At 49.4% G+C, this 25425-nt stretch overlaps 1 protein-coding gene across 2 annotated transcripts in view; it reads left to right on the forward strand.

Annotated features, from left to right (window-relative positions):
• The window catches only part of LOC138511160 (uncharacterized), a 267800-nt gene that overhangs the window by 68436 nt on the left and 173939 nt on the right, over positions 1–25425 (forward strand). The window contains exon 2 of one of the 2 annotated variants that reach the window (XM_069626663.1): positions 17614–17775. In XM_069626663.1, coding sequence (XP_069482764.1) covers positions 17686–17775 — 90 coding nt within the window. In that variant the 5' untranslated portion in view covers positions 17614–17685. The remainder of the gene's footprint in view (positions 1–17613; positions 17776–25425) is intronic. The other variant, XM_069626664.1, reaches the window with a different exon arrangement.

Here is a 25425-nt window from a genome sequence, read left to right on the forward strand (position 1 = left end):
CCACGGGGGACTTTTTGTATACCTGTTGTTTCAATTTTTCATCAGGTCTTTGGTCCCTCGTATCTTGGTGCTTTATTCCCAAATCTATTTGACTCTCAATTTTGGCCCATTCTGAATTGCTCACCTCCTTCCACATCTCATCTTCTTCGTTTCTTTCAATTTCTTCAATGAGGTCACTTAGATCTATTGCTGGGAGTTCCCGATAATCCGCTTCATTCTCCAATTCTGACGCCATTGCCTGATCTTTATTCAAATTTACTTCAGGCAGACTTAATTCCTTTCAAGCCTTTTTAGGTAGAGGTCTGTTGTCCATTGGTGGCGGAGAGTGTAGATTTCTTAAATAGGCTCTGGATCCGTTAGATTTCCTCTTGGATGTCACTAACATATTTTTTACATCAGAGGCTTTTCATGGGCTTTCTGGAGGCCACTTTGCTGCCTTCCACATCTGTTTGCAGTTTGTACATTGAAAAGATATTAACATCTTTGGCAACCTGATGAGGCTTTTATTTATCCAAAGAAATCGAAATTGTCTCAATGGATGTAGGTTTTCCCGTTACTACATCTGAAGCTTGTGGCTTCGGTCTTTCCGCCATTTGGGAGGTTTTGAAATGGGACATCATCCATTCGCAATCCGATGAGAAGGCCTCCATCATTAGGGTCTTATCCCTGATTTCTCACCTGGCAAGATCGCACAGTCAGTTTTGCCGATTCGCAGAGGCTTCTGCTTCTTTGTCCAGCCTCGAATCAACCTTATACGCCAGAACCTCAAGACCTATCAGCTTGTTAGATATTCCTGTAATCAGAGAGGACTGATCTTGTAGACGAGAATGTATCGCCTCGTAGAGCTTAGTGAAAGGTAGTAGTGAAGTTGTTAGCAACGCCATCATGAGCTGTTGTAGACCGGCTCTGTCTTCAATTTGGAAAGGGCCTTCTCTACACCCACTCTTCCTTCCCACACACTCTGAGCGTTGATGGAGGATGCTGATGAAGCAGTGGAGGAGGAAGTGTCTCTATCTTCAAACACTTGACCATCCCCTCTTTCCAAACACCAGTTTATATTTCGTACTTGAGGTTGTTCCACTTCCACATCCCAATCCAACGCTCTTGGATTATTTTTAGGCTCTGCAGCTCTCTCCTCCTCCATCCCTACTTTCTCTGGCCATACATCCGTTTACTGGGAGGTAGATTTTATCTCCACGTGGCCTTTCCCTTCCTCTATTTGCATATATGGATGTCTTGATTCTGCGGCTTCCTGCTCCACATCCCTATCAGCTTGTTTCAGGGATTGGTCCAGAACACGTAGCCGATCATTGACCTGGGTTAGGCTCAGGCGTTTTTGTTGAGTAATTTTTCTAGTCAAATCCGAAAGTTCTTCCACCAGGTGCGCTGCCAAACCCACATTCATACCATTCGGTCCATATTCAGGCCCCTGAATGGGTTCGCCCTCACTGACTTCCGGGCCCTTTTGTCCTAGTATATTTGGGCGTCGCTCTAACTGTCTAATTTCATGTATTTTGTGGGTTTCCAACATTTCTTGCCTTTGGCTTAGTTCTGCCATTTGTTTTTAATTTCTTTATTGTTTTCAATTAACAATATATATATATATATATATCATACACACATACAAAATAAACTGGCATTTTGGCATTCCCACAGATTCTGCTATGGGTTCGTTATCCTGGAGCTGACCGACGACCTTACTTCCTCTGCCTGTAGCTGCTTTTGTGGGCCGCATCAATGTCCGTGCTTATATTGTCTATTATTCGGTCACTTGTGTCCCACTGTCCTGGCTCCTCTGGTATCCCCGTACCTCCTCCGGGTCCTCTTCTTCAGTTTCCTTCCCCTCTTGTCCAAATAAGTCCTGCACTAGGGAGTTCCATGCCGCTATTTTTCGAGCCGTTTCCCCTTCCCCTCTCTGCACTGCTCTTATCCACTCTGCAGTTTCCGCTAATGTCCACATCCGGAGATCCGACCACCATGCTTCTGTGGTCGGGCCTTCTCTAGATTTCCAGGACATAGCTATCCTTCTTTTGGCTAATATGCATATCAAGTCTTTCATTTTTGCTAGATGCACTTTGTCTCTGTCCCCTCGTGGGAAGAGGCCCAGCAGGTACCATTCGGGGTGCTCTGCCTGTATCTGAAGGCCACTCTCCGCTATTTTGGTCCTAATACCTTCCCAGAAAGTCTGTACCACCGGGCATGTCCAAAACATGTGCACCATGTCTGCTTCATCAGCTGAGCATCGGGGGCACCCGCTGGGGTCACCTCTACGCATCACGTTCATCCTCTTAGGTGTGAGGTATGCTCTATGTGTTAAGTACAGCTGTGCTTGTTTGAACCTTGCGTTCCTAGACACTGTCTTTGGGTATCTCAGCACCCTGCTCCATTCTTGGTCACTGAGTGGTTTGTGGAGTTCTTCTTCCCAACGTTGTTTTATATGCAACTCTTGTTTGGTGTGGGGTCTTAGCATCTGGTTGTATAGTCTGGAGGTAGTATGTGTCCCCTCTGATATGTCGTCCCACATGTCCAATGCTCCCGCTGCTTCCTCTTAGTCTTCCCATTCCCGCCATCTACTTTTAATTCTGAGGATTAATCTGTTATACAGGATAAATTTGCCTTTGTGTATGTCGTGGTCTTCCACCATCTCTTGGAAGTCTACCCATCTCCCTCCTCTTCTCAAGTCCCCAATTTGTGCTACGCCTTTGGCTTCCCATTGAGTTCGGAACGTTGCCAACACATTTGTGTCTATGCCTATTAGGCCCGCCAGGTGGATTTGTGCTGAATAGGGATCTTCCGTCCCCTGTAGTTTCCATGCTCTGTTCCACAACCTCACTGCGGGGTTGAGTAGGTACGGCAGGGTCCTGAGCAGGGGTTTGTCCAGCCACAGTATTTCCCTTAGATAATGTGTTTTCAGTTCCGGCTGGAAGTTGGTTGTGTCAATTGTTTCATCCTCCCCCAGCCAATTGACCACGAATTGCAACTGCCCAGCCAGATAGTATTTTTCAAAGTCCGGCAGCCTAATGCCTCCTCCTTCATAATCTTTCTGTAGGGTCTTCATTGCAATCCTATTTCTTCCCCCTGCGCAAGGAAGTTCCTTGCTATTGTATTTAGTTTAGTGAAGAAGGCCCTAGGGATACTATGCGGAATGTTTGTGAAATAATATAACAGGAGTGGGAGTACTACCATTTTCTGGAGGGCCGCTCTACCCATCATTCCCAGTGGCAGTGTTCTCCAGAAGGTCATGCATTTTCGTGTTTTTTCTAGGGCTGCTTGCGTATTATGTCGGTGAGAGTCTGCAGTGTCATGGTGGACCTCTAATCCCAAATATCTAAAGGAGTGAGTTGCCCACGTTAGGCCTAAGTCTGGGAGTTCCGCCGGGGGGACCCACCTCAGGTTCGCCAGGGGGAAGATCAGAGACTTCTCCTTATTTATTGCTATACCTGAGAGTCTGGTGTCTGCTCATATTGCTTCCAGGAGGCACGGCAGACTAGTGTGTGGGTTTTCTACAAACAACAACATGTCGTCTGCGTATAACGAAATTTGGTGGAGCACTCCGTCTACCTCTATCCCTGTGTCTCCGTATTCTGCTCTAAAGAAGACCGCCAACGGTTCGAGGGCCAAGATATATAACATTGCTGATAGTGGGCACCCTTGTTTTGTTCCTCTATAGATCTTCCAGTCTTTCGAGATATATCTTCTGTCTTCACCCTGGCCCTAGGCTCACTATACAATAGACTGATCCATCTAAGGAACCCTTCTCCAATGCCAAAGTGGGCGAGAACCCTCATCAACCACCCCCAGTTCACCGAATCAAATGCTTTGACTGCGTCGAGGGACACTATCGCACATTCTCTTCGCCCCTGGTTTGTTCTATCTATCATGTGATGTAGTCTACGGAGGTTCCATGATGTATTCCGTTCTGGAACGTAACCTGTTTGATCTGGATGTATTAATGTGTGGATCACTTGTTTCAGGCGGTTAGCTAAAACCGCTGTTAGTATTTTGGTATCCTGGTTAATGAGGGAAATCGGCCTATATGCAGTGCACTTTGTGGGCGGTTTCCCTGGCTTAAGGATCGGTACAATAATTGATTCTGACATGCTGGTCGGTAATCGTGCGCTTTCATATGCGTCTTGATATGTCTCCAATAACCTTGGGGTGATGGTGCCTTTAAATGAATTTTTTTTTTTTACCCCTTTTTTGGTTTTTTTGGGGGGGTCCCCCCCCCAACCCTCTTTTTTTTCTTTTTTTTCTTTTTTTTTTTTCCCACACGAAAACCCACAAAACACATATATATATATATAAAAAAAAAAATTCGACCATTTGGCATTCGACCAAATGGTGTCGACCAAATTGCAGTCGACCAGTTTGTTGTCGACCAATTGACCGGGCACCGCTCTTGGCTTCTAATCTCTGTCTCTGTCTCGTCTTCTAGTACTATAATGGGTTCCTTTTTATTTTGTGCCCTTCCGCATGTAATCTTTACAGATACCTTCCATAATTCAACCGTCCCAGCTTCTCCCAGAGTTCTATACACCTTGTTCTCAACTCTATCAATTCCTTAGGCTCCTCCCCCGCTGCCTGCGCCCTGTGTTCCTCTATTTCTATCTGCCTTTCTAGTTCATTAAGTTCCTCTATGGCCGCCCCCTTTAGACCTCCCATTTTACCGATTGCTGCCCCCCTTATTACCACCTTGAACGCATCCCAAAGTGTGGCGTTACTCTCTGCACTTCCTTCATTATGGTCAAAGTAATCATCTATTGCTTCCTGAAGATGTTCTTAGAATTCTCCCTCTTCCAAAGCTTCTGCCCGGAGTCGCCACATTGGTATTGGAGCTTTCCCGTATGTGTGTGCCCATGTTGTCAATATTGGAGCGTGGTCTGAAAGTGTTCGGGCTCTAATATTGATCCTTGTAAAGTCGTGCAATGATTCAGTGCCTGTAAGTATGTAATCTATCCGTGTAAATATTCCATCGAGTGGTCAGTGGATCTTCCGACGCCTGCCTGTGAAGTTTCGAGTTGAGTAAGTCAGTTTTTGATCGGATTATCCGCAGGATCTTACAGGAGCTTCCCTCTTGTGCTTCTCACCGCATGGCCGCTTAGCCACGCCCCCCTCTGCCATTTTGTTCTCGAGCCAGCTGCTACTCGTAGAATGGTTCGGATTCAAATGCGATTTTAGGGCATTAGGCTTTGTTAGGTCTCCTTCCCGGTATCCTTCCATTGTTTTTAGAATGGGTTGGGCATATTCCAGTGCTCCCTCTTCCATGCCCTCCGCACCTTTCTACTTCTTCTTCTTCAGCATAGATATAATAATATCGGCTGCAGTAGAGTCAGTTGCACAGCGAGTGCCCGGCCCGACCCATACTTTTGTTCAGATGCGACCTTAGCACAGGAAGGACTCCCACCTTCCTCCACTCAGCCAAGCACTCTATTATGGCCGAGTCATGCGATTACAGGCTACCATTTAGAGCCTCTAGTCCACCTTTCCCCACAGATATATCCAGACTCCCACTATCACAAGCACATACCGCACTTGCTCCTCTCCTTAGCTGGAGTCGGGTTCTCACCCCAGAGGGTCTGGGGGCTGTGAGCATTCCTTGCTTGATATCAATACTAGATAGTTTTACTTTCACAGCAATGGCGACAACCGGCGAACTCCGGCTAACTCTACTTAGCTCACCTCCTTATTCTCACCTTTGTGCTTCTTTCCCTCCTCCTTTTTGTGAGCGGCCCCAGAATCCTTATGAGTGACCTGTTGGCTGCCCATGAATCAGCTGCCTGTGCTAGCTTTCTGGGATTCATTTCCTTAGAGTCAGCCAAGTGCTGTCTCAGCTCAGGAGATCAGGCATCAAAAATAGATTCTAACAATAAAAGATTCCTCATTCCTTCAAAGGCGTTCACTCTGTAACCCTTAACCCAACCATCAAAGTTCTTTAAACACTCAGACACCCAGGTAGCCCAAGGGGTACATCAGTGTTTTTGAGGGTCCTAAACCTCTTATGGTACTGCAAAGGAATTTTCCCAAATCTGGCTATTACTGTCAGCTTCACAGATTCATAATCCTTTCTCTCTTGGGCACCCAACTCCACTGCAGCATCACAGCCATTCAGGAGGAGCCTAGACATGAGTCATCGAATTAAATCATTCCCACTGATTCCTTTTAGACCATAGGTGTATTCTAACGTACCCAGCCAATCCAACACATCAAGTTTAGGCTCATACATACTCACTGCTTCTTTGGGCATGAAAGGCCTCTTGGGACTAGTAGACCTAGAGGACCCTGAAAGGGAAGCAGAATCAAGGGACAGTCTTGTCATATCCATTTGATATTGCATCTCCCTCTCTCTGAGTTTCACCTCTTGATGTTTGGCTTCAGCTTGGGCATTTAACTTTTTAAACTCCAACTCAAATCTCATTCTTTCAAGAGGGACATATTCTGGGCTTAACTGAAATAGGCTGAGGCATCAGGGCAGGCTGTGGCAGAGAGGGCCTCTCTTCCTGAGACTCTTCTGCCTCCTCTGACCCCTCTTGCAGATTGGAGCTTGACTCTAAACGAGCATCATCATCATTATCTTCCTCATTACTTTGGGGAGTAGGTGCTACAGGCTTACTACCCACACTTTGGTGATCCCACAACCTTTCCGAGTCAGACCCCTGGTTTTGCACATATCTTTCAGTTGATCTACTGTCAGAACAATCAGGGCTGCCTCATTGAAGTTATCCATATTTGGCGTGTTACAATTGCTTCACTTTTTGATGGAGCCTAGACTTGTGGCAGGTTTAGTTGGGCACAAATACAGCAAATAATCAATCAATGTAACCACTCTACGTCTATCCCTCCGCCTGCTACCAGTGTTAGGCAAGAATTGATGTAGTAACCCTGTGGGAGACTACACCACCCTTGTCCTCTTGGTATTAGGTAACCCAAATACTGGTATAGGTCTGTACTGCACAAGTTGGTAGGGTGGCTGAGCAGCCAGGATTATCTCAAGCGGGGTAAATGTGAGTTGTAGAGCTGTACCAAATGAAATCCACCAATACAAGTATCCAAATAACACTTACACTCAAGGTTTGTAGTAAAATAGTTATTTATTTATTTTACAGTCAGTTTTTAAATATAAGCATTCTTTAAAAAGGGCAATATGTGTAGCAATCAAATATTCTTTAAAATACTTTCTCAGAATCATTAACACAGAGCAAGTATATACTCTTTAGAGATGCTTCATACAGACTTCCTACACCCTGAGGTGACTTTACTAACTAGGATAGTAATGGCATTTATATATCACTAGTACACTTTGTAGATTCTGAGGTTGGTAGAAAGGAAAGGTTAGAGGAAGGAAAAAGGTTAAACAGGTTCTCAGAGCATGTGAGGACTTTAAATCTTCCAATGAAGTCTAGATAAAAACCTCACCCAGCAAATATTAGTTTAAAACCAATGCATCACCTATGAGGGACAGTAAGAATCAAAGTGAAATGGAATCGAAGAGTCTGCAGGGAGCCAAGGCAGCCAACATCAATTGGAGTATTGTCTATGGAGCTGAGGCACTTCTTAGAGAGCAAAGTCTTGCACAAAGTTAGAGAGTTTGTTGAAGTAAAATCACTGTAGAGTCACAAGCTGTTACACGTGTGAAAGTTAGAGCTGAAATCATCTCTAGAAACACATCCACTGCAAATCTCAACTGAGAAGAGCAAGCTACAGACACTGAGGTAAGTACCCCAAGCCAGAACAGTACCTTTGGTTAGAAGAAGAGGGTTCAGCTGGCTCCTGTCTGGTTGCAGTGATGCAGATACAGGGTTCCTGGGCCTCAGTCATAGGGACAAGAGGGAGGACGTCTGGGGACTCCTGCAGCAGCAATTTGATGGTCAGCGGCCTCTGCAGGCTCTTTTCGGATCAGTGGCACTTTGTGGTTTCAGCGCTCAGTAAACAGCACCACCGTGGATCTTGGACACCGGTTGGGCTTCCTTCCCTCCTTCGGTCCTGCACTCTGGTCAGGTGACTCAAGCTTGAATAACCCAAGGGAAGAAGTCGTCCCTTCTGGTGCTTCTCTTGTCGATTAGAAAAAGGAGTTTCAGCGCAGCAGGGCTTCACCGGGAAGTTCAATGGTCCAGGAGGATGCAGCAAGCTTCGGTCACGGTTTCTTCATCGGGATGGCCTTCCCAGTGGTCGACTCTGTCTACAGTCCCAACACCCTCGCCTTTAAAGCAGGTTTCTCCCATTCATGCACAGCCTAGCTGTCACTCACATAGCAGGGTGGCTGTCCTGCATTAACCCTCCACTCCAACCGAGCAGGAAGGCAGCCACGTGTGCTTGGAGCAGTTAACCCACGGGGTCCCTCTGCATCATTCATTCACTATGCCCAAGTCGGGAGCTGCAGGGGGCTGGGAGGCACTTGCCAGACAGTCAGTGGAGATCATGGGGACTCCACCAAACAGCCCTCCAGACCAGAGCTCCTCCGCCCTCCTGAAGGAGAATGTTGGCGTAAATATTTAAGACAGGATGAACCCAAGAGGGAGCACTTGGGGAGGGCGAGCTGCCTGGAGTGATGTGCAGCTCTACCCAGCAGCAGCAGCAGGCGGGGGAGACTGGCCTCCATGTCTGACCACGTGTAAAGACTGGAGGGGAGTCTGTACTTCTGCTCTCTATATGGTAGAGGAGAGGCACAGAGGACCCCAGCCAAGATTCTCTATTACGGTAGCAATGGACGAGCAATCAAGGCCTAGCTTCTCAAGAGGTGATGCAGGCTGGTTCTTAAGTACAGTGTAGTCCCCAAGCACCCACAAAGGAATGTCCGCAAACTGTATTAGTTAAATCACAGTCTTTATATAATTAATATTCAGGTTATGTACAATATCACGATAACTCACTTTGTACTCGGTTATCTATAATGGCAAATATACAGTTCTACATGGTACCACAGTTACTATTAGATCTCTTTAAAATGCATCAACTATACGGTCAAATGTCACACAAATCGGTTCGTAAAGGAAACCAACAATAGATAAAAGAGGAAAGCAGTTGGTTAGAACAATTGGCAGAATACTGGCCCTGTTACCTAAACACAGTTCTGTGTGGAGATCCCACCACCTGGGCAACCCGTAGAATAAAGATATATCACAAGCCCAGTCCATATATTGTTCACACAAGTCTTTCCAATAGTTCTGCAACCCCAAAGTACCTGGCGTTGTAGCGTTCCTCGTCGGGGAATCGATGGCCCTTCTTAAGTGCCCTCCCTTTAAGGCAGGAGTCACGGGTCGCCGAACGTCCGACAGAGAACAGAGTGAACTACAGCAGTGAAGTGACAGCTTCTTTCCTAGCGGTGCTCGTCGACGTGGAAGCGTAAACGTCCTGCAAGGAAGAGGAGTGCGGGGCACCTCGATGTCGATAGTTCTGGACCGCAAAGAGTTTGAAGAACTGTGGCCCAGCAAGGGCATCGAGTCGTTGGTGTCTCTGTGGTCTTTGGGAGGCAGGAAACCCACCGGCAGATGCTCCTCGGCACGTCAACGGCCTGGCCTTCTCCGCGGGGATAAGGCAGGCGGCGATGCGGACAAGCGCGTATGTGGATCAAAAGTTCTTAGGAAAGGGAGCACAGCGGCTCCGGTCGGCAACAGCGGTCGTCGACTGTGGCGGACAATAGTTTGGCGCTTCTCTTTGGGATTCCGCGGCGGTCCCCATCTCCAGTCGGCAGCCTTTCATAGGTCTGTCTACCAGGGAGCTTTGGCAAAGATCAGCTGGTGCACGATGGTCCCTCATAGCTCAGGAAGAGGGCGCCTTACCAAATCCTCTCTGGGTCAGTCCTTGGAGACACAGCAGCCTTCAGATTGATGAAGACGAGCAAGAGCAATTCTTCTCTTCCAGCAGGGCTTCAAGGTTAAGCTTCAGTTTTACTCCAGTTACTCTTCGTAGTGGACTTCAGCTTCTGAACACGATTGCTAGCAGTGAGAGGTCCCCAGATATTCTAGTTGATCTCCCATTCATTCTGCTGGTTCACACTCAGGCAACCAATTGGTCAAAAGGGCATTCATGCAGGCAGGCAGCCAATCAGGTGCACGGTGCATTCAGGCCATTCACTTCTCGCCAGACACTCACAACAAGTTATGTGTACTGAGACAAGTACCCAGCCATTCAACACCCACACTGCATTCATACCAGTTTCGGGCAGGGCTGTCTCAGTCATTGTGGCAAACACCAGAAACCAGACATCCACAACAAGAAGTGCATATTCGTCACACACTCATTCACCCAGGTCCCACCCACAGGGTCTACCCACAACATACGGTCGTTGGGAAGGCTCCAGCCAGTCTGGTCGGCACTTCCCCACACTACCATATATGGGACTTCCACCCAACAGCCAGTCAGGGGGAAGGGACAGAGTCAGGGCTTCCCTGGACTTCGGGAAGATCAAGGTAACAGGCGATGGAAGGCAAGAGGCCACGGGGGCCCTCTTGTCTCTATCTGGAATCTACCGATTCCAATGACAGGGCCTGGGCATCCCAAAATGGAGGACGCTCAGGGCTCCAGTCAATTCAGCACAGAGCTGCCAAAAGTCCGTACCCTGCTCTGTGGGTCACACACAGGTGCCCAAAAACATACACGAGGGGCACAGGGTTGTACCCCCACCCAGGGGTGCCACAAGGGTATCCCATGGGTCTGTACACCAAACCAAAAGAGAGAGCTGCACCGCCAGGAGTCCCACATGAACTCCTGCGCGGAATACACGACAGAACGCATAATAAAAATCAGTAAAGGACAAGGATACGGAGGCCCTGTCCCTCCGATGCATTTCCAGCATCACAGTCGCCCCTCCCCAGACTAAGGTTAGGGTGCCTAATCTCGCACGGGATAGACACCCTCATCCAGACGGTCAACATACCTTCTGGAAAGGCCATCTACATTATCGTGACTCTTCCCGGGTCTCTGCTCTATGGTGAAGTCTAGCCCTTGCAGGCTAATGGACCACCGGAGCAGCTTTGGGTTTTCACCCTTCATCGGCGTAAGCCACTTCAGGGGCTTATGATCTGTTTGGACCTTGAAGGTAGACCCGGTAAGGTAGGGTCTAAAACGCCTAAGGCTCCAAACTATACTAAAACATTCCTTTCCAACCGTAGCCCACCTAAGTTCTCTACCCTTAAGTTGTCTACTGATGAATATGATCGGATGTTCTCTTCCTTTGTCATCTAACTGGGACAAGACAGCTCCAATTCTGGTGTCGCAGGCGTCAGTTTAAACGATAAAGGGCTTACTGTAATCAGGCGCACACAACACTGGTGCACTACACAGACTTTCTTTCAAGCCATCAAAGGCCCTCTGACAGTCTTCAGTCCAATTAACCTTCCTAGGTTGTTTGGGTGAAGTCAGAGCTGTCAGTGGGGCAGCTATGGTTCCATAGTCTGCCATGAAATTGCGATAATACCCAGTGAGGCCCAAAAAGGCTCACACCTGGGTTTGAGTAGTGGGAGTCTCCCAGTCCTGTACATCCTGTACTTTACTGGGGAGAGGTTGGATTTGACCCCCTTCTACCTCATGACCAAGATATGTGACTTTCCCCTGAGCTATCTGGCACTTGGTGGCCTTGATAGTGAGGTTAGCCCTTTTCAAGGCCTGCAACACCTTATCCAGATGTGTCACATGCTCTTCCCAGGTGGAACTGTAGACGGCAATGTCGTCTAAGTAGGCCACACAAAAGGCCTCCAGCCCACTGAGCGCATGATTGACCAATCTCTGGAAGGTGGCAGGGGAATTCTTCAACCCAAAAGGCATGACCCTAAACTGGTAGAGTCCCTCAGGTGTTGAGAATGCCGTCTTTTTCTTGGCATGGTCCGTCAGAGCTTTTTGCCAATAGCCTGTGGTAAGGTCAAAGGTGCTTACAAATTTGGCAGCACCTATGGTGTCCACAAGCTCATCAGCCCTGGTAAATGGGTGCACGTCAGTTTTTGTGATGGCATTGACTCCTCGGTATTCCACACAGAACCTCCAATCCTTGGTACCTGCCTGGGAACTTGCCTTGGGGACAAGGACCACTGGACTGGACCAGGGACTAGTTGGGGTTCAATAACACCGAGATCCAACATCTTGGTGACCTCAGCCTGGATATGGTTCTTAACTGTATCTGACATACGGTAGCACCTGCTTTTGACACACACACTGTCACCAGTGTCAATCTCGTGCCTACACCACAGTGTAAGGCCTGGTGTCAGTGAAAACAGATAGGCATACTGCCGGAGCAAAGCCCTGCAGGCCCTCTGCTGCTCTGCTGTCAGATATGGAGAGGGAAGCACTCCCTCCACTGAGCCATCCTGAGGGTTGCTATGCAGCAAATCAGGAAGGGGCTCACTCTTATCCTCTTCTTGCTCTGAAGCTAGCAAGAGACATGAGACTTCTGCTCGCCTGTGGAAAGGCTTGAGCCTGTTAACATGGAATACCTGAGGGGCTACCCCCGGGACTCCCATGTCAACCAGATAATTGACTTCGCCCATCTTGGTGATGATCCTGAAGGGTCCAGTCCACTTTTCTGCGAAAGCTCTAGGCTTGGTAGGCTCCATCACGAGGATTTCCTGTCCCGGAGTCCAATACACTTGCGAAGCTTTAAGGTCATGCCAGTACTTGTTCTATTCCTGGTTGGCCTTGAGATTTGCTGTCGCTTGACCCATCATCTGTGTCATCCTCTGTCTGAGGCCTAACACATAGTCCCCCACTTGCTTGGCGTGACCTGGAGGAGTGGCCTCCAAACCTTCACTGATCAAGGCAAGAGGCCCTCCCACGGGATGTCCAAACAGTAACTCAAAGGGGCTGAAACCAACACCCTCTTGAGGTACCTCTCTGTAAGTGAACAGCAGGCATGGAAGAAGGAGATCCCATTTCCTCCTTAGGGGCTCTTCCAAAGCGCCTAGCATGCCCTTGAGAGTTTTATTGAATCTCTCAACCAGACCGTTGGTCTGGCGGTGGTAAGAGGTGGAGAACTTGAACTCTTTCCACATGGTTTTCATGTAACTAGACATGAAGTTGGATCCTCTGTCAGACACAACCTACTTAGGGAACCCAACACGGGTGAAAATGCCCAGGAGAGCCCTGGCAACCACCTTGGCAGTAATAGTCTGAAGGGGTATAGCCTCAGGGTACCTGGTGGCATGATCGACCAAGACCAGGATGAACCGATGTCCACCAGAAGTGCGAGGGTCAAGGGGACCGACAATGTCGATTCCCACCCTCTCAAACGGTGTGCCAACCACTGGCAATGGCTGCAGTGGAGCAATAACACTGCCACAAGTCTTGCCAGATAACTGACAAGTGGGGCAGGTCTTGCAGTGGGACTCCACTTCTACTCCCACCCGGGGCCATCCGGGGCCAGTAGAAATGGGCAGAGAGCCTCTGCTTAGTCTTCTTGGTCCCAAGATGACCAGCCAAGGGCACCTCATGCGCCAACTGCAGTAGGAAGGGCCTGTAAACCTGGGGTAGCACCAGCCTCTTGAGGGCACCAGGTTCAGGCTTAGTGGGCTCACTAACAAGGAGCTCACCCTCCCAATAGATTCGGAATGGCTAGGCACTTCTCCTTGTGCCTGGGACAGGGCCTGCTTTCTCAGACCCTCCAGAGAGTGGCACTCTCTCTGACCCTTACAGAAGTCCACCCGGGAGGGTCCCCCTTCAGCTAACAAGCATTGAAGGTCGGTGTGGTCCTCCGGGTTGAGTACCTCTCCCACAGGAGAGTCTTCTGGCTCTTCTCCCACATGAGTTGAGACGGGGTTCACCACTGGACCCAGCCCGTCCGGAGCATGGATCACAATGGGTGCTGTTAGAACAGCAGGAACAGCAGGAGCCCTCACCACAGAGGTGGCCTTCTTACTCTTCCGGTTCCTTCGCGCCTTGGGTTTACCCATCGGCGAGGGTACCGGGCTCGCAGCGGGACCCTGTGTGACCTGCGATCGGGTGACCGCCACAGCAGCAATGGGTAGACCATCCGTGGTCATTTCCAACTCGACCAAATCGTTGCCTAACAAAATGCTTGCAGGCACGTTGTCCTGAACCAGGACCGGAAGCTTTGTTGTCTTGTCTCCAATCGTAATGTTGACAAAGGCTACAGGCGATAATTTGGGAGGTACACCAGCTAACCTGGTGGTTCTCAGAGGAGCACCTACATAGACCTCTGGCTTGAGCAGGGTCCTGTCTACCACTGTCATGCTTGCCCAAGTATCTCTCAAACCAGTAGAAGGCTGGCCATTCAAGAGGACACTTCTCAAAAACCTACGAGTGTTCTGTGGGATAGTTGCCAGAACTTCTGCGTACTGGTCCCAGGCCCCAAGGGACACTAATGGAATCTCTACGGGAGCACTGAAGGTGATCCCGGTAGAGGAGGGGAGGACAGTGGCCTCCGCTCAGGTACGGAGTAGGGGTAGGTCAGGCTCACACCCTGGACTCCAAGTCCCTTACCCTTACACTTGGGGTCACCCCTTCAGTGATCCAGAGCCCCACAATCCCAATAAGTGCCGGGAGTGGAGGGTACGGTACTGGAACCACTGGGACCCTGCTTTGCAGCAGGCGGGCCACTACTCTTACTCCCATCCACAACAGAATTATCCCCACTAGGTTTTTGGATCTTAGGAGAGGAAGGTTTTGGTTTACCAGACTGTGATTGCTTCTGGGACTCCTCAGCTTTCTGAGAAGTCCCCTTTTCTTTGTCCTTGTCATTTCCACTGGAGTCCTTAGGGGACACCCGATGAAAGACCCACTTTTCAGCCAACCTAGCCAGCCTAAAGGGGCCCAAAATGTTCTGATCAGCAACATACTGACGCAGCTTTGGTGAACAGGCTTCCAAATAATTCTCAAAAAACTAAAGGTGGGACAACTCAACAAACGTTTTCACTTTGTAACCATCAATCCACCCCATCATGTTCATGTGCGCAGCACTTACCCATCAATCCAAGACACATTCTCTCGTTTCTTAAAATCCCTGAACCTTTTAAGATATTGGGTAGGTGTCTTGCCAAACTTGGCAATCAAAGCAGACTTCATGCACTCATACTGACCCCTTTCTTCCACACTCAGTTTGAGAATACAGTCATATCCAGTCTGAGGCACTCTGCTTAACAAACACTTAGCCCAATCTCTTTTATCTACATCATGAATTGCACAAGCCATCTCAAATGCTTCAATCCATTGGAGGATATCAGAACCCTCAGCATACACACCAACCAAATCTTTCATAAACTTGGTTGCCTGGGACCTGACACTCTCAACGGGCTTAGCTGAAGTCTCCACTCAAGCTTTCTCTAACTGGATCCTCAGACATTCAGTGGCCCGGTTCTTGAGTTCAAGGTCCCTATCTTTGAGTTCAAGATTCCTATTCTTGAGCTCCACTTGTTGTGCCAACTCCTCTTTCTTAAGCTCCGCATCTATTTCCAACTTGCGATATTCTTAATAACTCAGGTTCCAAGGAATTGCTGGGGTTTGGAACAGAGGCAGCAGGAATGGTGGCGTTCCCAGAAACAGATTCAGTGACAACCCCCGGGGCAGAGTCCTCATTGGTTGCATCCCCCCTTCAAGAGTTTCACCATCAGTCTGGTAGTCCACCAGGGCAGCTATCAGCTCAGCCCTAGACTTATCCACAAAGTCTAACTCCCTGGCTTCACAAGCATCCTGCAGAGCCTCTAAGCTCATCCGAGTCAATTTACCATTCGCAATAGATTCCATTGCTTGTAATGCAGTTATCTTGTACACCACTAAACCTCAATTTAACAAAGTGCAGATATTTTGTAAGTGGCACGGTTATACACTGATTCTTAAAACCATAAGCATCCCACCGCTGCCACCAGTGTAAAGACTGGAGGCGGGGTCTGTACTTCTGCTCTCTATATGGTAGAGGAGAGGCACAGAGGATCCTAGCCAAGATTCTCTATTACGGTAGCAATGGACGAGCAAACAAGGCCTAGCTTCTCAAGAGGTGATGCGGGCTGGTTCTTAATTATAGTGTAGTCCCCAAGCACCAACAAAGGAATGTCCGCACACTTTATTAGTTAAAACACAGTCTTTATATCATTAATATTCAGGATATGTATAATATCACAATAACTCACTTTGTACTCGGTTATCTATAATGGCAAATATACAGTTCTACGTGGTACCACAGTTACTATTAGATCTCTTTAAAGTGCATCAACTGTATGGTTAAATGTCACAGAAATCAGTTCGTAAAGGAAACCAACAATAGATAAAAGAGGAAAGCAGTTGGTTAGAACAATTGGCAGAATACTGGCCCCGTTACCTAAACACAGTTCTGTGTGGAGATCCCACCACCTGGGCAACCCGTAGAATAAAGATATATCACAAGCCCAGTCCATATATTGTTCACACAAGTCTTTCCAATAGTTCTGCAACCCCAAAGTACCTGGCGTTGTAGCGTTCCTCGTCGGGGATTGATGGCCCTTCTTAAGTGCCCTCCCTTTAAGGCAGGAGTCACGGGTCGCCGAACGTCCGACAGAGAACAGAGTGAACTACGGCAGTGAAGTGACAGCTTCTTTCCTAGCGGTGCTCGTCGACGTGGAAGCGTAAACGTCCTGCAAGGAAGAGGAGTGCGGGGCACCTCGATGTCGATAGTTCTGGACCGCAAAGAGTTTGAAGAACTGTGGCCCAGCAAGGGCATCGAGTCGTTGGTGTCTCTGTGGTCTTTGGGTGGCGGGAAACCCACCGGCAGATGCTCGTCGGCGCGTCAACGGCCTGGCCTTCTCCGCGGGGATAAGGCAGGCGGCGATGCGGACACGCGCATATGTGGATCAAAAGTTCTTAGGAAAGGGAGCACAGCGGCTCCGGTCGGCAACAGCGGTCGTCGACTGTGGCGGACAACAGTTTGGCGCTTCTCTTTGGGATTCCGCGGCAGTCCCAGTCTCCGGTCGGCAGCGTTTCATAGGTCTGTCTATCAGGGAGCTTTGGCAAAGATCAGCTGGTGCACGATGGTCCCTCATAGCTCGGGAAGAGGGCGCCTTACCAAATCCTCTCTGGGTCAGTCCTTGGAGACACAGCAGCCTTCAGATTGATGAAGAAGAGCAACAGCAATTCTTCTCTTCCAGCAGGGCTTCAAGGTTAAGCTTCAGTTTTAATCCAGTTACTCCAAAAGAGAGAGCTGCACCACCACGAGTCCCACATGAACTCCTGTGCGGAAAACACGACAGAACACACGATAAAAATCAGTAAAGGACAAGGATACGGAGGCCCTGTCCCTCCGATGCATTTCCAGCATCACACCATGCATGACCTGTCGCTGTTTGGCTGCAAAGCCTCACCGTTAGTCCCTGGAATTGGATAATCGCCTCTTTCCTCTGTGCTCAGTGTAGCGTTCTATTTCTATCGTTAATTAAAAGGGAGCTGTGTCCCCTTTTCATTGTTGTGTTCGTGGGTTGCCACCCACGTGTTTGGACGTAGGCAGGGTTACCGCCTGGAGAGCAGTTCGCGCCTAATAATTAAAGTGTTAACATCTACATTCCATGGCTCTGTGATTTATTGTATTCCTGCTTCATCATTAATGTTCCCTTTATAGCCTTGATGCCATTTTCCAGCCCCACTCCCCCTTTCCCTCTTCTGCCTTCTTGCCATTTACCTGTTTTTTATGTGGGTGTCTTTTTTAAGTTGCAGGGACCCGTCAGCCACAGGACACACAGTATCTTCCAGACCCTGCAGGCGTGACGCTGGGCGGCCATCATGGGCAACTACTGCGTTACGGTCGTCAATGAGACCCCCTACGAGTTCAACTACTGTTTCTGCTACCTGGGGAGCGAGATGGATATTCGGGTGAGTAGTCAGCGCCGGTAGGTAGCTGAGTGGGTTCATGTGCTCCTGCTGTCACCAGACTACGTGAGTGACCGCAAGGTTGAACAGGAGTCCTTCATAAGATGCCATTGTCCCAGTAGTGCCTCTCCTGCGGAAACCCCTGGCCTTTGCTGCTTTACCGGACTTTTCCCTGATAAGTCCTCATAGGAGGCCCCGTCAGAGGTACCAGGGCTCGCAGCTGGTGTCATGGGATCAACAAACACATTAAAGCTAGTGTTAAGGGACACTTTCCTTCAAGAGCAGCACAAACCCAGGGATTGACCGAGGAAAAGGCTAGGGTTCTCTTTCCTTCCCACTCCACCTCCATGGGGCAAACCATCCACTCAAAGACTCTGCCTGCACTTCTTTCCTGGTCTAAGTGCCTGCACTTCCTTCTGGTCTAAGTGCCTCCACTTCCTTCCTGGTCTAAGTGCCTGCACTTCTTTCCTGCGTCACATATGGCTTTAATAATTTCCAGATGGCATAAAATGGATCAAGACCTTTTATGAGCAGTCTCCCAATCTGTACTTTCTTGTTGATGGCCAAATCAAATGGGGTTACCTAACTGGCCCCTCAACCTCCTGTAGGCCCCCTCCAAATGTTCCTACCCAGGAGTCCCTATTCTCCAGACTAAAGATCGCCCGCCCTTACTTTCTGATCTCTTCCACACTTCCGGTGGAGTCCTAGGGACCGATGCTCCAAAGGGTACCCCACCCTTCCCCAAAATCAGCTCTACAAGTTCCAGGATGGGTGTGTACCTTCACTCCCTCTCCTCTCTCTCCCTGTTCTTATCTCTTGCACCTCTGCCTCCTGTCCCACTACTCCCTCCTTATCCTTTCCCCTTTCGTCTACCTAGGACTCCCACTTTCTCTCTCGTCCCCTCTTCTCCCCTCATCTGCCCCCTCACCCCTGATCTTGTCACACTCTTCTACTACCTGTCTCTCCCACCAACCTCCCCTACTATCTCTACTCTCACCATCCCTCACACTTGCACTCACTCCCATACACATAATGCACTTACCCCACAATCACACACTCACTCTCTATGCTTGGTGCCACCCACAATCACACACACACTCTCTATGCTTGGCACCACCCACTGTCACAGCCTCCACTTACCCCACAATCACACACTCACTCTTGATGCTTGGTGCCACCCACTGTCACAGTCTCCACTTACTCCACAATCACACACTCACTCTCGAGGCTTGGCACCAACCACTGTTACAGCCTCCACTTACCCCACAATCACACACTCACTCTCTATGCTTGGTGCCACCCACAATCACACACACACTCTCTATGCTTGGCACCACCCACTGTCACAGCCTCCACTTACCCCACAATCACACACTCACTCTTGATGCTTGGTGTCACCCACTGTCACAGTCTCCACTTACTCCACAATCACACACTCACTCTCGAGGCTTGGCGCCACCCACTGTTACAGCCTCCACTTACCCTACAATCACACACTCGCTCTCTATGCTTGGCGCAACCCACTGTCACAGCCTCCACTTACCTCACAATCACACACTCACTCTCTATGCTTGGTGCCACCCACAATCACACACTCGCTCGAGATGCTTGGTGCCACCCACTGTCACAGCCTCCACTTACACCACAATCACACACACACTATCTATGCTTGGTGCCACCACTGTCACAGCCTCCACTTACACCACAATCACACACACACTCTCTATGCTTGGTGCCACCCACTGTCACAGCCTCCACTTAACCCACAATCACACGCTCACTATCTATGCTTGGTGCCAGCCACTGTCACAGCCTCCACTTACCCCACAATCACACACACACTCTCTATTCTTGGCGCCACCCACTGTCACAGCCTCCACTTACCTCACAATCACACACACACTCTCTATGCTTGGTGCCACCCACTGTCACAGCCTCCACTTACCTCACAATCACACACACACTCTCTATGCTTGGTGCCACCCACAATCACACACTCGCTCTCGATGCTTGGTGCCACCACTGTCACAGCCTCCGTTTACCCCACAATCACACACTCACTCTCGATGCCCCACTGTCACAGCCTCCACTTACCCCACAATCACACGCTCACTCTCGATGCTTGGCGCCACTCACTGTCACAGTCTCCACTTACCCTACAATCACACACTCACTCTCTATGCTTGGCGCCACCCACTGTCACAGCCTCTGCTTACCACACAATCACACACTCGTTTCTATGCTTGGTGCCACCCACTGCCACAGCCTCCACTTACCCCACAATCACACACTCACTCACTCTCGATGCTTGGTGCCACCCCCTGTCACAGCCTTCACTTACCCCACAATCACACACTCACTCTCGATGCTTGGTGCTACCCACTGTCACAGCCTGCACTTAAATCACAATCAAACACTCACTCTCTATGCTTGGTGCCACCCACTGTCACAGCCACCACTTACCCCACAATCACACACTCGATCTCTATGCTTGGCGCCATCCACTATCACAGCCTCCACTTACCTCACAATCACACACTCACTCTCGATGCTTGGTGCCGCACACTGTCACAGCCTGCACTTACATCACAATCACACACTCAGTCTCTATGCTTGGTGCCACCCACTGTCACAGCCTCCACTTACCCCACAATCACACACTCACTCTCTATGCTTGGTGCCGCCCACTGTCACAGCCTCCACTTACCCCACAATCACACACTCTCTATGCTTGGTGCCATACACTGTCACAGCCTCCAATAACACACTCACTCTCGGTGCTTGGTGCCACCCACTGTCACAGCCTTCACTTACCCCACAATCACACGCTACTCTCTATGCTTGGTGCCACACACTGTCACAGCCTCCACTTACCCCACAATCACACACTCACTCTCTATGCTTGGTGCCACCCACTGTCACAGCCTCCACTTACCCCACAATCACACACTCAATCTCGATGCTTGGTGCCACCCACTGTCACAGCCTCCACTTACCCCAAAAATACACACTCACTCTCGATGCTTGGTGCCACCCACTATCACAGCCTCCACTTACCCCACAATCACACGCTCACTATCTATGCTTGGTGCCAGCCACTGTCACAGCCTCCACTTACCCCACAATCACACACACACTCTCTATTCTTGGCGCCACCCACTGTCACAGCCTCCACTTACCTCACAATCACACACACACTCTCTATGCTTGGTGCCACCCACTGTCACAGCCTCCACTTACCTCACAATCACACACACACTCTCTATGCTTGGTGCCACCCACAATCACACACTCGCTCTCGATGCTTGGTGCCACCACTGTCACAGCCTCCGTTTACCCCACAATCACACACTCACTCTCGATGCCCCACTGTCACAGCCTCCACTTACCACATAATCACACACTCACTCTCTATGCTGGGTGCCATCCACTGTCACAGCCTCCACTTACCCCACAATCACACGCTCACTCTCTATGCTTGGCGCCACCCACTGTCACAGTCTCCACTTACTCTACAATCACACACTCACTCTCGATGCTTGGCGCCACTCACTGTCACAGCCTCCACTTACCCTACAATCACACACTCACTCTCTATGCTTGGCGCCACCCACTGTCACAGCCTCTGCTTACCACACAATCACACACTCGTTTCTATGCTTGGTGCCACCCACTGCCACAGCCTCCACTTACCCCACAATCACACACTTGCTCTCTATGCTTGGTGCCACTCACTGTCACAGCCTCCACTTACCTCACAATCAAACACTCACTCTCGATGCTTAGTGCCACCAACTGTCACAGCCTCCACTTACCCCACCATCACACACTCGATCTCTATGCTTTGCGCCATCCACTATCACAGCCTCCACTTACCTCACAATCACACACTCACTCTCTATGCTTGGCGCCAGCCACTGTCACAGTCTCCACTTACTCCACAATCACACACTCACTCTCGATGCTTGGCGCCACTCACTGTCACAGCCTCCACTTACCCTACAATCACACACTCACTCTCTATGCTTGGCGCCACCCACTGTCACAGCCTCTGCTTACCACACAATCACACACTCGTTTCTATGCTTGGTGCCACCCACTGCCACAGCCTCCACTTACCCCACAATCACACACTCACTCTCGATGCTTGGTGCCACCCACTGTCACAGCCTTCACTTACCCCACAATCACACACTCACTCTCGATGCTTGGTGCTACCCACTGTCACAGCCTGCACTTAAATCACAATCAAACACTCTCTATGCTTGGTGCCACCCACTGTCACAGCCACCACTTACCCCACAATCACACACTCGATCTCTATGCTTGGCGCCATCCACTATCACAGCCTCCACTTACCTCACAATCACACACTCACTCTCGATGCTTGGTGCCGCACACTGTCACAGCCTGCACTTACCCCACAATCACACACTCTCTATGCTTGGTGCCACCCACTGTCACAGCCACCACTTACCCCACAATCACACACTCAGTCTCTATGCTTGGTGCCACCCACTGTCACAGCCTCCACTTACCCCACAATCACACACTCACTCTCTATGCTTGGTGCCGCCCACTGTCACAGCCTCCACTTACCCCACAATCACACACTCTCTATGCTTGGTGCCATACACTGTCACAGCCTCCAATAACACACTCACTCTCGGTGCTTGGTGCCACCCACTGTCACAGCCTTCACTTACCCCACAATCACACGCTACTCTCTATGCTTGGTGCCACACACTGTCACAGCCTCCACTTAACCCACAATCACACACTCACTCTCTATGCTTGGTGCCACCCACTGTCACAGCCTCCACTTACCCCACAATCACACACTCAATCTCGATGCTTGGTGCATCCCACTGTCACAGCCTCCACTTACCCCACAAATACACACACACTCTCGATGCTTGGTGCCACCCACTATCACAGCCTCCACTTACCCCACAATCACACACTCACTCTCTATGCTTGGTGCCTGTTAGGCAGAAACCTGTGCAGTTCCCTCTGGGACCACTGCAAAAATTTTAAGTCTACAGGAGTTAGCAGTAAACCCAATTGGTAGCAGTCTGTACCACCAAGATTTACCTGGTAGCTGTGGCTGAGCAGTCAGACTTCTCTCAAGATGAGTTAGGCCGTATTTGGAGTTTACAGAATAGGGCAATTTACACAGTAGAACAAGCAGACACGGATCAGAGCTTGGGTGTAAAGATATATAATTATTTATTTAAAAACACAGCTATGAAAAACACACTGGCACTAATACGGCAAACAACTTCAATCACAATTACTATAAGTATATCAATCCCCTCACAATATTTTGACAAGTCTAGGTTCAACGGCACCACTTATTTGCAGACAGAGGTGAATGCTTTAACCTAGATGGCACTCTAATATTCTTTAGAACGGGAGAGAAAAAAGGCAGGGTATGAAACCAACTCAGTACCAACACTTTTACGAAACAAATGCAAGGCGAGCAAGGCAGGGTCTACTGTAGATCACAAAGTTCAGAGGCCAGGCCCACGCGGAGAGAGGCAAGGCAATATGTCCCAAAAGTATCACAGTGGAAATGAACTTCAAGTCTTTGTGGCAAAATGTCACAGAAAGGTTGGACCAGTTTAGAACAAAAGTTTAAGAAGGTCTAGAGGCGACCCAAGGGAAAGGTAAGGATTTAAGACACCTCACGCTAACCGTTTCAAGGGAAGCCAGGCGGACACAGTACTTTAAGATTGAAGAGACAGCGCCGGCGGGGGCAGTTGTTCCTGGCGGTGGATGCAAGTCGGGGCTTTGCCAGAAGATGAGAGGATCCCGTCGTCGAGGAAAAGTTGAAGATCGTTGCACCACCAGGGAAGAGACCAGCCGCGGAGTGCTCCGTCACAAGGCAACACCTTTTGGTCGCGGTACAGTGGTTAGTGGCTATCTGGTATCCGGGGTGCTCAGCACGGGCAATTCGACCACTAGACGTCCTGGAAGCGAAGAAAAAGCAAGGGACTGGTTGTTCCCACCAGTCAGGGGAAGAAGACTCTCCAGCAGGGAGATCTCCTCTGTCGTTGGGAAGTGGTGAGTCGGTTCAGCAGGGCTCCACCGGAGGTGTCGTCGTTGCAGGTCGGCTCAGCTTTACCCTCGTCGGATTCTTAGGTCCTGTGGCGACTTCTGAAGATCCAGTCCCAAAAGCCCTGCTTTTATGCAGAAAACCCCCATTCATTCAGCCTAGCTGTCAATCAAACACGCTAAGTGGTGAGCAGGGCGGCTCACCACTTGGGTCAATCACACCAGAGTGCGACTTGAGTTGGCAAGGCAACTCAGTCCAGGGTGCCTAAACCCCCTCCCACAACCCCTGTGGTACCCAGACAGAATGGCACCACTCTGGAGGGCGTCTGTGCAGAAGCCCGCCAAAAGTGGAACAAAGGGCTCAACCTTTGGTTCGGAGTTACAGAGGCGAACACATACGCCATTTTAAAAACCGAGTTCTGGCAGAAAATACCAACCGGTGAATTTATTTAAGGTAAATAAACCGGCGGTATGTTAGAGACTAATGTGAAAAAGTATTAGCCTCCAACAATGGGAAGAATCCCATAGGAATATACTCGCGGTCGAATATAAAAAGTAGTATCCACTGCCACCAGCCAAAACTCGACGAGAGGGGACGGCACAGCGCCCCCTCGAACAACAGACCCAGGGGTAATTGAATTACCCCTACCAGTACGTCCACAATAGGATGGTTTGTACTGGTTCTGTTAGTAAATTTAGGTCTAGTAAAGCCAATGGTGACTTTACATGCCCTGGGAGACAGTAGTCAGTCCCAGGGTATGGAGTCTATGGTGGGGATCCTCTAGGACACCCCAGTGTTACGGCACGGAGGGTGCGATGTAAGACACATAGCAAAACACATGAGGCCCTATGGAGTAAAAGACCCCATAGCCCATAGAACACATTGACATTCAAAGGAATCAACCACATTCATGTCCAAGAGTGGGAGAAAAAGAGTCTCACTCTTGGCAGGATGAAAAAAACAAACTCCAGAAATCCAGCAAAGCTGCTGGGGGACTCACTAGGTTAGGAAATTCAGCCTAAACAGAGAATTCTCCCTAACACTCGCACCCCCCAGACTAAGGGACAGGAGGATCTAATCCACTCCTGGATGAATCTCATACCTTTAGTCGATGACATACATCCTAGAGAGACCATCAGCATTTTGGTGGTGACACCCTGACCTGTGCTCAATGGTGAAATCAATCCCTTGTAGGCAGATTGACCATCTCAGTAGTTTTGGGTTTTCCCCTTTCATTTGCATTAACCATCTCAAGTGTTGGTGGTCAGTCTGAATGACGAAAGTAGAACCATACAAGTACGGCCTAAACTTCTTCAGAGCCCACACGATAGAAAAGCACTCTCTTTCGATTGTTGCCCACCTTGTTTCAGGATCCTTCAGCTTGCGGCTGATGAAGCAAACGGGGTGCTCCCTACCCTTCCCATCCAGTTGACTGAGTACTGCACCTATTCCTACATTTGAAGCATCTGTCTGCACAATGAAAGTTTGGTGGTAATCAGGAGCTCTGAGTACTGGGGCTTGGCAAAGAGCCTTTTTCAGGTTTTCAAAGGCCTGATTGCACTCCTCGTTCCAACTAACCTTCTTAGGGAATTTTG

This window comes from Ambystoma mexicanum, chromosome 6p (genome assembly GCF_040938575.1).
Source record: "Ambystoma mexicanum isolate Mex_15411 chromosome 6p, UKY_AmexF1_1, whole genome shotgun sequence".
NCBI lineage: Eukaryota > Metazoa > Chordata > Amphibia > Caudata > Ambystomatidae > Ambystoma > Ambystoma mexicanum.